Source organism: Phyllobates terribilis, unplaced genomic scaffold (genome assembly GCF_046119375.1).
Source record: "Phyllobates terribilis strain yellow unplaced genomic scaffold, ASM4611937v1 Scaffold_11__3_contigs__length_659146591, whole genome shotgun sequence".
NCBI classification, from domain to species: domain Eukaryota; kingdom Metazoa; phylum Chordata; class Amphibia; order Anura; family Dendrobatidae; genus Phyllobates; species Phyllobates terribilis.
In genome coordinates, this window is record NW_027362771.1 from 624,449,816 (window position 1) to 624,465,185 (window position 15,370).

At 44.1% G+C, this 15,370-nt stretch overlaps 2 protein-coding genes across 5 annotated transcripts in view; one reads left to right on the forward strand and one right to left on the reverse strand.

The window, feature by feature from the left end:
• LOC141167149 (uncharacterized) overlaps nucleotides 1-15,370 on the forward strand; it is a 1,037,600-nt gene that overhangs the window by 806,070 nt on the left and 216,160 nt on the right. The window lies entirely within an intron of this gene.
• Nucleotides 1-15,370, reverse strand: part of LOC141167147 (NACHT, LRR and PYD domains-containing protein 12-like) — a 225,452-nt gene that overhangs the window by 94,456 nt on the left and 115,626 nt on the right. For all 4 annotated transcript variants that reach the window (XM_073654536.1, XM_073654534.1, XM_073654532.1 and 1 more), the window contains one exon: nucleotides 5,165-5,335. In XM_073654536.1, coding sequence (XP_073510637.1) covers nucleotides 5,165-5,335 — 171 coding nt within the window. The remainder of the gene's footprint in view (nucleotides 1-5,164; nucleotides 5,336-15,370) is intronic.

Sequence of the window (15,370 nt, forward strand, 5' to 3'; positions counted from 1 at the left end):
CAATTTTGATCCAAGGATTGCTTCTAAATCAGCAAAATCAAGTGTACGAATCCTTGAAAAAATTGGCTGCGCTCTGATTTTCATGGATTGTCACAAAGGAGGAAGGTGGAGAGACATTTTTTTATTTCTTAAGAAAAACTGATGACACTCTGACCAAACTCTGATCAAACATTAACCAAAGTCTGATAAAAAAGGTCCACTTTAAATGACGTTAGATAGTAGTGTTACACACATGCCCCAATCAGTTTGATTTTCTTATGTTCAATGTCAAGCTTTTGCAAATAATCCGGCGTGCTCCCTTGTAATGAACTTCCCAAGCCTATTTAATGCTCACACCTGGGTGGTCACACTCTGTGGTGTCCTGATGATCGGAGCACACAGCAGATTTGTAGCGCTACTGCATGGAGGAGTTGATAAAGATTGACAATTCTAGGTGTGCGATGCTGATAGGCTCCAACCCAAAATTACTGAATGCCGTCATAATATCAAAGTATTAATTTAACAAAGTGCTGTTATATCACAACTACAGCGCATGTGAACGCTGAACTCAGCGATTGGTTTATGTAGTTATGGGCATTGCAGTCATGACTTCACAACTGTGATCTGTCTACAGTGACCAGAGAAGTGGTGAATTGAGCAGCAAGGGATGGGGTGTGAGTAACGGTTGAGTTTATCATTTTAAAGAGGACCTTTTACCATTTTTTTCATGTTGAACTGGGCACACAATGTAATATCGGCTGCAGATCAGAATAAAATGCTTTTGTTTGTGTTTTTTACATTTTACTTCTCCATTGCAGAGAGGGCAGGAGTAGTGATGAGCGAACGTGCTCGGATAAGGGGTTATCCGAGCATGCTCGGGTGTTATCTGAGTATCTATGTGCATGTATATTATGTTTCAGTCCCTGCATCTGCATGATTTGCGGCTGTTAGACAGTCTCAACACATGTGAGGATTTCCTAACAAACAGGCAATACCTGCATGTGTTGAGGCTGACTAACAGCCATAAATCATGAGCAGTAGGGACTCGAACATAATATATGAGCACGCCGAAGATACTCAGTTAGCACCCGAGCATGCTTGGTTAACCCCTTATCCGAGCACATTCGCTCATCACTAGGCAGGAGCAGTGCAGATAAGTTTAGCTGTGTCACATTAAAATCCTTTCTATCAGGTTTCCTGACTGCTGAGTGAGTCAGTAGTCACACTTATATCTGCTGTGCTCAAGCAACTTGTAATCACTCTACAGTGAGATCGAAGCTATCATTACGTCTAACAAAGAAGTGACCTGTCTGTTATTGGATACTCCTGTATGAATATACTGCGGCTTAGCTCTGATCTCATTGCAGAGTAATTACAAGTTGAGCACAACAGATATCAGTGTGATACTGACGCTTTGAGGGCTCATCTCGGGACAGTCAATGTGGGGATGGCCAGTACAGGAGAGCTACTATGGGTGGAAGAGAGGTGATAGAACAGTTTGTAATATGACACAGCTAAGCTCAGCTGTGCATCCCCTTATCCAACAGGGACATTATCGTAAAGGTATTAGTCATCTGTGCTTTCTCATCACACAGGAAGACATCAGGGCTATGTGTGATACACAGTATCTCACTCATTGAAAAAATGATATAAGCGAACGTGTGGGCATGTTCTTATTTCGGTATTGCTGCCTGCTTAAGATTGGTATACATCAGACAGGGAGAAGAAGTACGCATTCTCAGTAAAAAATTGTTTGATAACAACCACTTGCACTTCAAAAAAGGTAACTTATTAAATATTTGATTGCAAATATCTCAACAATGGAGAAGTGAAATAAAAAAAAATGTTTGGCAACATCTGTCAGAGGCCATAGGTTCCAAGAGGCTACCTAGCTCAGAGTTAGCGCTAGCTATTCCTTCTGGCAGATTCCCAGAACCCTTGCCTTCCTTCTTGTATAGAGATTTAGTATTATAACAGGTTCAACTGGACTACTTCCATGGAAGGGCTGTTGGTTAGAGGAGCAAACCAGAGGCTAGAGAAGGCAAGGAAGCAGGATCATAGCAAGGAGGAGAGCAAAGGTACAAAATCAGCAGACAAAGAATGGTCAGGAAACAGGCTGCGGTCGGACAGCAGGAATCCCACAAGTAACACAGGAGCACATAGCACTGGGCAGAGCCAGTGAATTATGTCACAAATTAATTAGAATAATCAGTAAGGACATACTGCACAAAAAGATAGGTGAACTATTGCGATGACAGGTGGTAGTGACGTCAGACACCGTAACATGCCAGATGATATATTATTATCACATGACTATTAAGATGATGTGGCCAAGCATCAATCTCTCTGACGCCACCACCACGTGACCTGTACCATGTGATCTTTATTGGTTATGTGCTAACCACATCATCAATCATGTGACCGCTCCATGCGGCAGCCCCTGTATGAACGCAGGACTTTTCGGGCGCTCTGTGAGTGGGCGGTACTTCACCTTCTTTTTTGTGCAGCATGTCCTTACTAATTATTCTAATTATTCTGAGAAACAATTGTGCTTATTGGTCCACATATACATCAATAACCTGGGTTGCTTAATTTTCCAACAGCCCTTTACGAAGCTAGGTGCGAAACGCATGTTGGGTGTGCTGATTCCTGACTGGTGAGGTTATCTATTTGCCACTGTGAATTTTTACTTGTTATTCCTCCCCCCTTTTTTGACATGTCATATTTATATCTTTTACAATTGGAACATTATTAATCAGCATGCTCTTAGTATCAATTACCTAAAGTATCCATTTGCAATACTTTGATTATATTTCATTATGTACTCCTTATGCTATCTGACTATCCTGCAGCAACAGGAGGAGCGGAAGGAGTAGCAACATGTCCACTCTTTATATAGAGAGAGGACATGTGACTTCATCAGCCAATGACACAAGCCCTTGTATCTGGACGTTGTAGATGGTTTCTGCGCACTGATTGGCTTCCGGAATCTCCACACATTAAGTTAATGAAAAAAATAAACAGTCTGCCGCGTCTCTGACCTCTCCCGACCCCCTTCCTCATCAAACACCCTCATCAGGCAGCACCACTATCCTAGCCAAAGTCCTAACAAAAGCCTTAGTGGAAACTCAATCGTTTACTGAATATTGCCGATTTTGAGGAAAATGCTCTAGGACCCGAAAACGAATTTGATTGTGCAATGTTTGTGCCGACTTTGAGATTGGCAACATTTTCCAAACAACTTCACTCATCTCTATTCACAGCAACTTGTAATTGCTCTGCAGTAAGATCAGGACTGTCTTTTAATTACATCTCACACAGGAGTAGCCTGCTCTGAGCTACTGTGTGGTGTGTACTTCTTTCTTCTGTGTGTTACTGCCTATTTATGATTGGTCAAGCTTATACAGTGGAAAAAAGTTCACGCCCCTAGTAATATCTCTGTGATAACGCCCACTTAGATTTTACAAAATGTAACTAATTAGGTGCCAAACACTTTGATTGCTGATATCTACACTATGGAGAGGCAAAATAAAAGAATAGTTTTATTCTGATCTGCAGCCATTATTACATTGTGTGTCCAGTTCAGCATGAAAAATTTGGAGAAAATACCTCTCTAAGTCTTCATGAGTATTGCACAGGTGACAGTTTACACTCCTACAGTTGCATTGTCCCTCAGGCTGTTTCTAAAGGTTTGCTTATATGAGCAGAAATGATGAAACATGCGGTCGAAACTCACGACCAGCAAAATTTTTCAAGCAAGTGTTTATACAGGGCGAGAATCATGAATAAAAATGGATAAATAGTGATCGATTCACTCCTCCTTTTTGCTGGTCTAATCGTAGAACGAGCGAACTATCCCCAGTTACATTATACATTCTTCAAAAGATGAAAGAGAACTTTTTGGGCCACCTAAACTATTTTGTGCATGTTGAAGTAGCGTCTTTAGACAAACCATTCGCTCAACCCATTGACATTACCCAACTATTGTAAGCGATAGGTTGGCTTATTACTGTTAGAATCTGAAAAATTATCAGCCAGTGTAAATGAGCCTTAAAGGGAACCTTTAATCAGAAAAAATGATATTAATCTGCAGACATGAGGCTAATCTGTAGGTAAATAGAATTATTAACCTGCCCGGCGCCTGCACTTAGACGAATGCTGCGGGAAGAAAACTAACTTTATTCCTCCCAGCAGTGTTCCTGTTTCAGTTATGGGGGTGACGCCTTTTTGATGTCTGAAGGTGCATTACATTTCCATTCTGTTTGTCAGTTTAAAGGAGTGAACCTGTATTTCACTTTTATTAGATCCCAGTCTAGTTGGTATTAGGTTTAACCCCTTAGCAGCATATGACATACTGGTACGTCACATGTTGGCTCCCTGACTTTGATGTCGGCAGGCCGAGCTCGCATCTTTCCTAGCACATGATGGCTGATTTAAACGGCCATCATTTGCTTCTAACAGTTGTGGGTGGAGAGGAGCTCCTCCTCCAAATGTTAACCTGTTAAATCCCGCTATCAATCTGTGACCATGGCATTTAATAAGAGCCAGCAGACGGGCGCATCATTCCACATGCACATCGGCTCGCCCGTGACGTGATCATGGGGCGCCAATGAGTTGTCATGACAGCCGGAGGTCTGGTGATGACTGGTGTCAATCAAAGGTAAATCTAGTCCCACAAAAAGCAAGGCCTCATATGGCTATACTGATGGAAAAATAAAAAAGTTATGGATCTTGGAAGAAGTGGAGGGAAAAACAAAAGTGAAAAAATAGGATAAAGGCCACGGCACAAAGGGGTTAATGCAGTTAAAACTGTAGTTGGCAATTTAGGGATGTCTTAGTCCTTCCGCGCAACAAAGTTGCCCCACAGCAATTCCAACATGAAAGTGGCCATTTGTGGGTGGGACTTCCACAAATTTTGCCCTTTTTCAGAATGGACAACCACAAATTTACTGAGATTGTTTCCAAAATACTAGACAGCATGGTCATAATTGTTACAGTAGACGTGTATGAGATAGTGGTTATGTTTTTGCCTTGATCTAGTATTTTATTTTAAGAACTCTACACTTTACTTTGACTTATATGCAATTTCCTAATATTTATTTCACTTGATCATTATCAGGTTAAAAATACAACCCTGTTACATTCCCACACATGTCTCAGTCATATCCACGTCTACTATACTCACAGTAGCTCCTGTATTCTGCAGGCTGGAGTGGACAGAGCCTCCATCAGTTCACCGAAGTGAGGACCAGACAAGCTGTTATGAGACAGGTCAAGTATCTTCAGGGACTTGTTATTCCTTATTACAGATGCCAAATGGATGCAGGAAATGTCTGGAAGATTATTCTTTGCCAATCTGTAATAATAATAAGTGAGATGTTGGCATTGTATCCACAGAGAGTTATTATAACATTTATAGATTGTAAATATGGTAAATCAATGGAATGGAAGTCAATAGGAGAATAACTACGGGCAAATCAACAATGAAGTCACTGAACAAGGTCTTCAAATCGAGGAACATTTCGCTGACGATTAAGACACGACTCGTACATAGTTTGGGCTTTTCTACAGCTGCGAAACCTGGACGATAAAGAAACCAGTCAGAAGAAGAATCGAGGCCTTCAAAATGAGGTTCTGGAGAAGGATGTTATCAATACCATGGATGGAAGAAGATCAAGCAAGCTAATTTTGCAACAAGTCAAGCCACAAGTGCCACTCGAAGCAAAAAATCACCAAGCTACGACTTGCCTACTTTGGACACATCATACAAAGTGAGCAATCACTGGAGAAGGACATCATGGTCTGAATTATAACAATAATAATTTTATTTCTATAGACTCAACATATTCCGCAGCACTTCACATTTTAGAGGGGACTTGTACAGATAATAAAGACATTTCATATTCATATTCAAATTGCTTAACTGTTCACAATAACAGTCATTTTGACCATAGGTGTGCAAACTTTTACATGCCGCTGTATTCTAAATATGGTGGGTTATTTCTGAGTATTTTTTCCAAAGGATTCTTTATTGGATTGTAGGGGTAATGTTTCTCTTTGCGGAGAGTGACATGTTAAGCATGTCAAGGTGAGGAGATTTTTAAGCTGCAATGTTCCTCTGGGAATTATGCAAATTATCTCATCAGAGAGGAAGAGAACTAGAACTCTAGTGCCACCTATAGGAATTAGCAATCCTAAAAGTCAAAATTGACCCTCCAACAAGCCTTGTCACATGACTTAGGATTAGAGATGAGCGTTGTTCTACTCGAACTGTTCGCCAATCTCAAATTCGAGCTGTTTTGGGCGGTGTTCGAGCCGTTCGGCGAACACGAACAATTTGAGAAAAATTCGGCTGTTCGAGGTTATGTTCGATAACTGTTCGTGCACCAAAATCATAACTGGATTTTTTCTCAGTAATGATGAAAATTAATGTTAATACGCAGTTTGAGTGTACAGCGGGGTGGGGGGAGGGGCAGGGGATGGATCTCTGCAGGAACAATGAAGATCTCCATTTTTTTTCTCTTTCCCGCATTTGCAGTGGGGAGGTGCAATCTGTCAGCCTATCAGCAGCGCACACACGGAGCGAAGTGCTTTTTTTCACACAAGCAAGGGCATGTGTCATTGGCAGTGTATGTCACATGTCCTTGCCCTATAAGACCAAGCCATTTTCCCCGTCGCCACCATTTTCTCACTGCTGCAGCTGCGTGTTAGACGGCACCGCTGTTGCTGTGTGCGCTATACCTTGTTAATTTCAAGCCAATTTTCGCACAAATATACAGATAGCTTGGGAGTAGGGAATAGTTGTGATTGCAGTCCTTTTAAGGACTAGGTTACAGCATTTCCTACGACTTTTATCAGGGAGGTCTGTGCTCTTAAATAGATAGGTTGTGGGAGTAAAGACTAATTGTAATTGGAGTCCTTTTCAGGACTAGGTTACATCAGTTCCTATCAGTTTTTGCCAGGCAGGTCTGTGCAAGTGCTGTGCAAGTTTTTTTCACAGCATTTGGCTGAATCTAGCAAAGCTAATCCTTTTTGGCCTATTGCAGAGTGTGTTAGTCAGTGGAGTAGCCTATCTGTGTTGCAAGATATACCACCTGTGTATAGAATACCAATTTTTTTACTGCACCTAGTGAAGTAAAATCTTTTGGGCATAGCATCATTCTATTAGTCCATCTATACTGACCTCCATCAGGTTGCAAATTAAAACTAATTTTTATCTGCATCTACCTCTGAAAAAATATTTGGGCTTCTACCTGTGTGTGGGACTTGTTGTATTAGTCCATCTATACTGACCTCCATCAGGTTGCAAACTGAATATATTTTTTTCCTGCATCTACCTCTGAAAAAATATTGGGCTTCTAGCTGTGTGTGGGTCTTGTTCTATTAATCCATCTATACTGACCTCCATCAGGTTGCAAACTGAATATAATTTTTTTCTGCATCTAGCTCTGAAAAAATATTTGGCCTTCTAGTAGTGTGTCGGACTTTCTCTATTAGTCCATCTATACTGACCTCCATCAGGTTGCAAATTAAAACTAATTTTTATCTGCATCTACAGTACCTCTGAAAAAATATTTGGGCTTCTAGCTGTGTGTGGGACTTGTTGTATTAGTCCATCTATACTGACCTCCATCAGGTTGCAAACTGAATATATTTTTTTCTGCATCTACCTCTGAAAAAATATTGGGCTTCTAGCTGTGTGTGGGACTTGTTGTATTAGTCCATCTATACTGACCTCCATCAGGTTGCAAACTGAATATATTTTTTTCTGCATCTACCTCTGAAAAAATATTGGGCTTCTAGCTGTGTGTGGGTCTTGTTCTATTAATCCATCTATACTGACCTCCATCAGGTTGCAAACTGAATATAATTTTTTTCTGCATCTAGCTCTGAAAAAATATTTGGCCTTCTAGTAGTGTGTCGGACTTTCTCTATAAGTCCATCTATACTGACCTCCATCAGGTTGCAAACTGAATATAATTTTTTTCTGCATCTAGCTCTGAAAAAATATTTGGCCTTCTAGTAGTGTGTCGGACTTTCTCTATTAGTCCATCTATACTGACCTCCATCAGGTTGCAAATTAAAACTAATTTTTATCTGCATCTACAGTACCTCTGAAAAAATATTTGGGCTTCTAGCTGTGTGTGGGACTTGTTGTATTAGTCCATCTATACTGACCTCCATCAGGTTGCAAACTGAATATATTTTTTTCTGCATCTACCTCTGAAAAAATATTGGGCTTCTAGCTGTGTGTGGGTCTTGTTCTATTAATCCATCTATACTGACCTCCATCAGGTTGCAAACTGAATATAATTTTTTTCTGCATCTAGCTCTGAAAAAATATTTGGCCTTCTAGTAGTGTGTCGGACTTTCTCTATTAGTCCATCTATACTGACCTCCATCAGGTTGCAAACTGAATATAATTTTTTTCTGCATCTAGCTCTGAAAAAATATTTGGCCTTCTAGTAGTGTGTCGGACTTTCTCTATTAGTCCATCTATACTGACCTCCATCAGGTTGCAAATTAAAACTAATTTTTATCTGCATCTACGGTACCTCTGAAAAAATATTTGGGCTTCTAGCTGTGTGTGGGACTTGTTGTATTAGTCCATCTATACTGACCTCCATCAGGTTGCAAACTGAATATATTTTTTTCCTGCATCTACCTCTGAAAAAATATTGGGCTTCTAGCTGTGTGTGGGTCTTGTTCTATTAATCCATCTATACTGACCTCCATCAGGTTGCAAATTCAAAATAATTTTTTCTGCATCTAACCCAGCCAATAGTTTTGGCCTAATACCACAGTTTGGCCACTCAGCTCTGCTCGGTTACCATCCATTGTTTTTTTGTGCAAACAACTCCAGAGTTGTGAATTAGTTAACCACCAAAATGAGTGGAAAAAGGCCTGCTGCTGGTGGAAAGGGGAATAGGCGTGTTGGGAAGGGGAAAAAAGGTTGTGTCCGTGGGGTAGGTGTTAAAGCAACAGTAACATCTGCAGAAGAAAGACCATCTTCCAGCCAAACTAAAATGTCTACTTCTTTTAGCGGACAATGTGATAAGATCCCTTTCTTACGGCCACGCCAATCGCTACAAATTCCAGATGAGGCACAAAAACAGCAGGTGCTTCAACGGATATCAAGTGCTCCTTTAAGTGGGCTCTCCTCCACATCAACTTCAACATCACAAATACTCCAGTCCTCAAAGGTGTCACCCAAATCGCACTTGCTTCCTCACAGCTCCCAAATCTCTAGCTGCCCGTCTGAGTATGAGGTAGAACAGATGGTTGAGTCTGCAGAGCTGTTTACTCATACTATAGCCTGGGAATCAGAGGTCGACTCCAGCGCTTCTGTGAATCCAGACGAGGAAATGATCTGCACTGATGCCCAGAATCTTTATGAGTCGGATCCAGGACCAGACGCAGAAGGTTCTGACCATAATGTAGACCCTCATTCCCAAACTGTAACTCCTGTTGGTGGAGACAATGAGGAAGACGATGATAAGACTCAAATACCTGATTGGAGCGACAACTTTAGTTTTTTGTCAGGGCAGGAACAGGTTGGCTCTGAGGACGACGGGTGTGATAACGCACAGGGTGATGATGATGAGGTCGGAGATCCCACTTACTGTCAACCCACAGTCAGCCAAGAGATGAGGTCAGCAGAGGAGGTGGAGGAAGATGCTAGTGACGACGAGGTCAGGTTGCGCCTTCCTGGACAGAGACGTAGTACTGGAAGCACGTCAACAACTGCATCCTCAAACACAACTCTGCCTCTCACCACAAGTCGTGGTGGCTCTTCAGGTCGCATGGGTGCTAAGCCTTGCATAGCCTGGGCATTTTTTCAGATCGATAAAGATGACCCAACTCGTGTTATCTGTAACATTTGTCAGCAAAAGCTAAGTAGAGGCCAAAAAATACATAGTTTGAGTACTTCATGCATGAACCGGCACATGGACATGAAGCATAAGTTGCAGTGGGAAGCTCAGTGTGCTACAATGCGGTCTAGCCGGCCGGGCCAACCACCGTCTGCCATATCTTGTGCATCCGCGGCCTCTTCATCCTCTGTGACTGGGGGGACAGCAGTCACACCTGTTTTGGGGCGCAGACCTGCCACCTCTTTACCCGCAACAGCCAGCGTGATTGGCAGGTCATCATTTTCTTTGGAGGTGGTAACACCAGCTGGTCTTGAGCGCTGTCCGACATCGATAGCACCACCTTTGGATCAAGGCAACCTAACATGTCCGCCTGCATCTTCCTCACAGACCGGCAGTTTGCCGGGGACACCCTTATCAACCCCGTCTAAGCACAATAGCCAGCCCTCGGTCCCTCAGATGTGGACAAGTAAAAGACCATTTCCTCCTAGCCATGAGAAAGCTAAGAGGTTGAATTTCACCATCTGCAAGCTCTTGGCTACAGAAATGCTGCCTTTCCGCCTGGTGGACACAGAGGATTTTCGAGACCTTATGTCCGTCGCAGTGCCCCAGTACCAGATGCCCAGTCGGCACTACTTCTCAAAGAAAGGTGTGCCTGCGCTCCACCAGCATGTCGCACATAACATCACCGCTTCTTTGAGAAACTCTGTGTGTGACAGGGTGCATTTCACCACAGACACTTGGACGAGTAGGCATGGACAGGGGCGTTACATGTCGCTGACTGGGCACTGGGTAACTATGGTGACAGCAGGACAAGGGGCTGCTGTCCAAGTCTTGCCGTCCCCACGAGTTGTGCGTCAATCCTCTTTATGTCAAAGTTCCTCCACTGCTTCTGCCTCCTCAACCTCCTCTCGGTCTTCCACCTGCACCCAAAGCCTGTCTGGTCATGCCACAAGCTTTCTAACTGCGCAGAAGGGATCCTGCACACCTCCTTACTATGCTGGCAGTAGGGCTCAACGTCATCAGGCGGTTTTTACATTGAAATGTCTGGGAAATGTGAGTCACACAGCTGAGGAGTTGTGGTCAGCTCTGGAGAACCAATTTCATGAATGGTTGTCTCCACTGGACCTGAAACCAGGGAAGGCCGTGTGCGACAATGCTGCAAACCTGGGTGCGGCCCTTCGCCGGGGCAATGTCACACACGTGCCTTGTATGGCTCACGTGTTGAACCTGGTTGTCCAGCAATTTTTAGCCCACTATCCCAGACTAGATGGCCTTCTGCAGAGGGCACGGTCGCTGTGTGCTCACTTCCGCCGTTCGCATCCCGCAGCTCAGCGACTTACATCTTTACAGAAGTCGTTGGGCCTGCCACTTCACCGGCTAAAATGCGATGTGCCTACCCGGTGGAATTCAACTCTGCACATGTTGCAGCGACTGTGGCAGCACCGACAAGCCCTGGTGCAATACGTTCTGACGTATAGCCTGGGCCAACGAGATTCAGAGGTGGGGCAAATCACGCTGGAGGAGTGGTCTCAGATCAGGGACCTATGCACCCTTCTGCACAGTTTTGAAATGGCGACGAAGATGTTTAGTGCTGACGATGCCATTATCAGCATGACTATTCCGGTGATTTACATGCTGGAGCACATGTTAAACAGAATTCGGAGTCAGGTGGTGGCACAAGAGGAGGTGGAGGAAGTAGAGGAGGAGGAGTTGTATGCGGAAGGGCTAACATCTGCAAGGTCCAGACGGTCGGCAGCACCAAGGCGGCAGGCATGTGAGGGTGGGGGAGATGGTTTTACCAGGGCGCATGGTAGCAGCCAAACTAGTGAGGAAGGTGCAGGAGCCCAGGAAGAAGTGGAGGACGAACTGATGGAAGACTCATCAGATGAGGGAGACCTTGATCACATTTCTGTTGTGCGAGGTTGGGGGGAGAGGACAGAGGAAGGAAGCATGATTGTTACCTCACCACCAACACAACAGGGACTTGGTGCTCCTGGATGCGCAACACACATGAGTGCCTTCTTGCTGCACTACCTGCAACATGACCCTCGAATTGTGAGAATTAGAAATAATCCTGACTACTGGGTTGCCACACTGTTAGATCCCCGGTACAAAAGTAAATTTGCAGAAATTATTCCTGCCATAGAAAGGGATGCACGCATGCAGGAGTATCAGCAGAGACTGTTGCAGAATCTTACATGTGCTTTTCCACAAAATACCAGTGGTGCACGTAGTGAATCTCACAGTTCCAACTTGCCAACCGTGGGACCGTCAAGTGTTCAGCACTCAAACCGTAACAGAACCACAGTATCTGCTGGTAACATCAATTTTGCGGAATAATTTCACCACTTTTTTAGCCCATCCTTTGCAAGGCCACAGGAGACAAGAAGTCTGACACATAGTCAACGCCTAGAGACAATGGTACAGGAGTATCTCCAAGTAAACATTGAAGCCACGACTGTGTCACTTGACCCTTGCTCTTTTTGGGCTTCCAATCTGGATAAATGGCCGGAGCTAGCCACTTACGCCTTGGAGATCTTGTCATGCCCCGCAGCCAGCGTTCTGTCTGAACGTGTGTTCAGCGCTGCTGGTGGTGTGCTGACAGATAAGCGCACGCGGCTCTCCACTGATAATGTAGACAGACTCACGTTCATAAAGATGAACAAATCATGGATCCGAAACGACTTTTCTACCCCTGTGTCATCCTGGGGAGAGTAAAAGCTTGATGATTGGTTAAAATCACCCTACCAACCGTTTTAAGCTTTCAAATTACTAATCATGTTTATCTGTATCTTGACTGGAAAATAATTTGGGCTTTGTAGCAGTGTGCAGCACTGATCCTATTAGGCCATCTATACTAAAGCTTCACCAGATTTAAAATTAAAAATAATTTTTAGCTGCATCTAGCCCGGAAAAAAATTTGGGGCTCCGAGATGCGCAAGGCACATAAGTGCCTTCTTGCTGCACTACCTGCAGCATGACCCTCATATTGTCAGAATTCGAAGTAATCATGACTACTGGGTTGCCACACTCTTAGATCCCCCAAACTTTTCGATCAACCTTTTCATTTTAATAAAGACCAAACAAATGGTCATTTTTGAAATTATAAGCATTAGCAGGTTGTTAGAAACTGAAATCAAACAGTTTTCAACTCAAAACTTTATTCTAGGTGATGTTACATTTTCACATAGGACCCCTTGTTCGAAAGGAGCTTCTGAACTCTCTCGTCCATTGAATTTGTCAGGTTTTGGATGGTTTCTGCTTCAATTGTTTTGCATGAGGACAGAATACCCTCCCAGAGCTGTTGCTTAGATGTGAACTGCCTCCCGCCATCATAGACACTCCTTTTAATGATGCTCCAAAGGTTCTGAATGGGGTAGAGGTCAGGGGAGCATGGGGGTCACACCATAAGTTTGTCCCCTTTTATGCCCATATCAGCCAGAGATGCAGATGTTTTATGTGCAGCATGAGATGGTGCATTATCATGCAGAAAAATGATCTTGCTGTGAAATACACGGTTCTTCTTCTTGAACCATGGCAGGAAGTGCTGTTTGAGAAAATCCACATACATTATGGAGTTCATCTTTAGCGCCTTCAGGGATCCTAAAGGGGCCGACAATCTCTCTCCCCATGATTCCAGCCCAAAACATTACTCCACCTCCTCCTTGTTGGCGCTGTAGCCGTGTTTGCGTGGGGTGTCCATCAACCAGCCATCCTCCACTCCATCCATCTGGACCATCGAGCGCTGCACGGCACTCATCCGTGAACAAAACAGTTTTGAAATCAGTCTTCATGTAATGTTTGGCCCACTGGAGCCGTTTCTGCTTGTGTGAAGTGGATAGAGGAGGTCAACAGGATGGCGCATGCACAGCTGCAAACCTCTGAAGGACCCTGCATCTTGTTGTTCGGGGGACGTTGGAGGCACAAGCAGCTTCAAAAACTTGTCTGCTGCTATGACAAGGCTTTTTTGCCGCTGCTCTTTCAACCTGACGTAATTGCCTGTAGGAGAGAGTCCTCAATTTGCCCTTATCAGCACGCACACGTGTGTACTGTGAATCAGCTACATACTTCTTGATTGCCAAGACACTTCATCCTGATCATCGCACAATGTTGATTGTAGTCATGCCTTGACCTAAACACTCCACAATTTGTTGCTTCTCAGCAGCCGACACATCCTTTTTCTTTCCCATTTTGGCAGAAAATGTAGGCTGCTTAATAATGTGAGACAGCCTTCTTAAGTAGTCTTGCCTTTCATTGGACACACCTGCCAAACTAATTAGCACAGGTGTCTGCAATTGCTTACAGTGATATAAAGAGCCCTGACACACATCACCATCAATGAGTTTAACTGACAAACAAACAAATTCTTCCCTTATCACTCCTAAACACTTTTTGCATAATAATTTGGAACGCAGTGTACATGTGCTTTTCCACAAAACACCAGTGGTTCACGTAGTGAATCTTACAGTTCTAACTTGCCAACCGTGGTCTGTATGGAGTTGTTCAATAAAGGGCCCAAAATTAAGATAACATAGATGGGAGAGGTCTCTATGAATAGGAATTCCTAAGTATTTGATACCCTGTGAGGGCCAGGCAAAGGGAAAGTTGGACTGGATGGAATCCTATATGGATTTGGGGAGGGAGACATCGAGGGCCTCAGACTTCGCTGCATTGATTTTAAAATTTTACCATGTAACAAAGTGATCTATTTCAGCCATAACAGCATGGATGGATATATGTGATTGAGTGATATATACTAGGACATCATCAGCAAATAGAGAGCACTTGTACTCGGTGCCTCCCACCTCAATCCACCTAATATTGGGGTTATGGCGAATTGATGAGAGCAGGTGCTCCGTCACTAGGATGTATAAGAGAGGGGACAGAGGACATCACTGCCTTGTCCCATTGGTGATTGTGAAAGGTGATGAAAATGTTCTGACGCACCCCCTGGGCCTTGGGACACCCGGAGCCGGACCCTTTTTGGTGGATGCTGGTGGTTGTAGTCTTCGTGGCGGCGACCCGGTTCCGTGGCTCAGGGCAGTCAAACCAGTGGCGGAACTATTTATGTGGTTTTGATGTTTAAATGTCCGACTACGCCACCCGTGGATTGCGGTCAGAGTGAACCGCCGCTACAGGGCAGACCGCTGAGGCTGGTGTTGTGGGTGCAGCAGAGCGTAGCATAACTCCCCACGGGAGGAGTATAGCCTCAGGGCAGTGTATGCGGAGGATGGGGGTGATGGTGCAGGGCAGCAGCAGTAACGACACGGAGTCAGTGATGCAGTTCAGGGCCTTTACTCACAGTTCTTATTATCCAGACCACGTCTGCAGGTAACGGCTGCCCACGTCGTACTGTGCTCACCAGGTGAGGGGCTCAGACAACTCCCAGATAACTTTGGAGCACTTCACAGGACCCCCTTTGTGTGTCCTTTGTCTGGCCTTTCTTACCAACACTTCTGTCCGGCTGCCTCGGGCCTCCTCTTGGTAAACTTGGCGCCAGTTTCCCTGACCCTATGTGG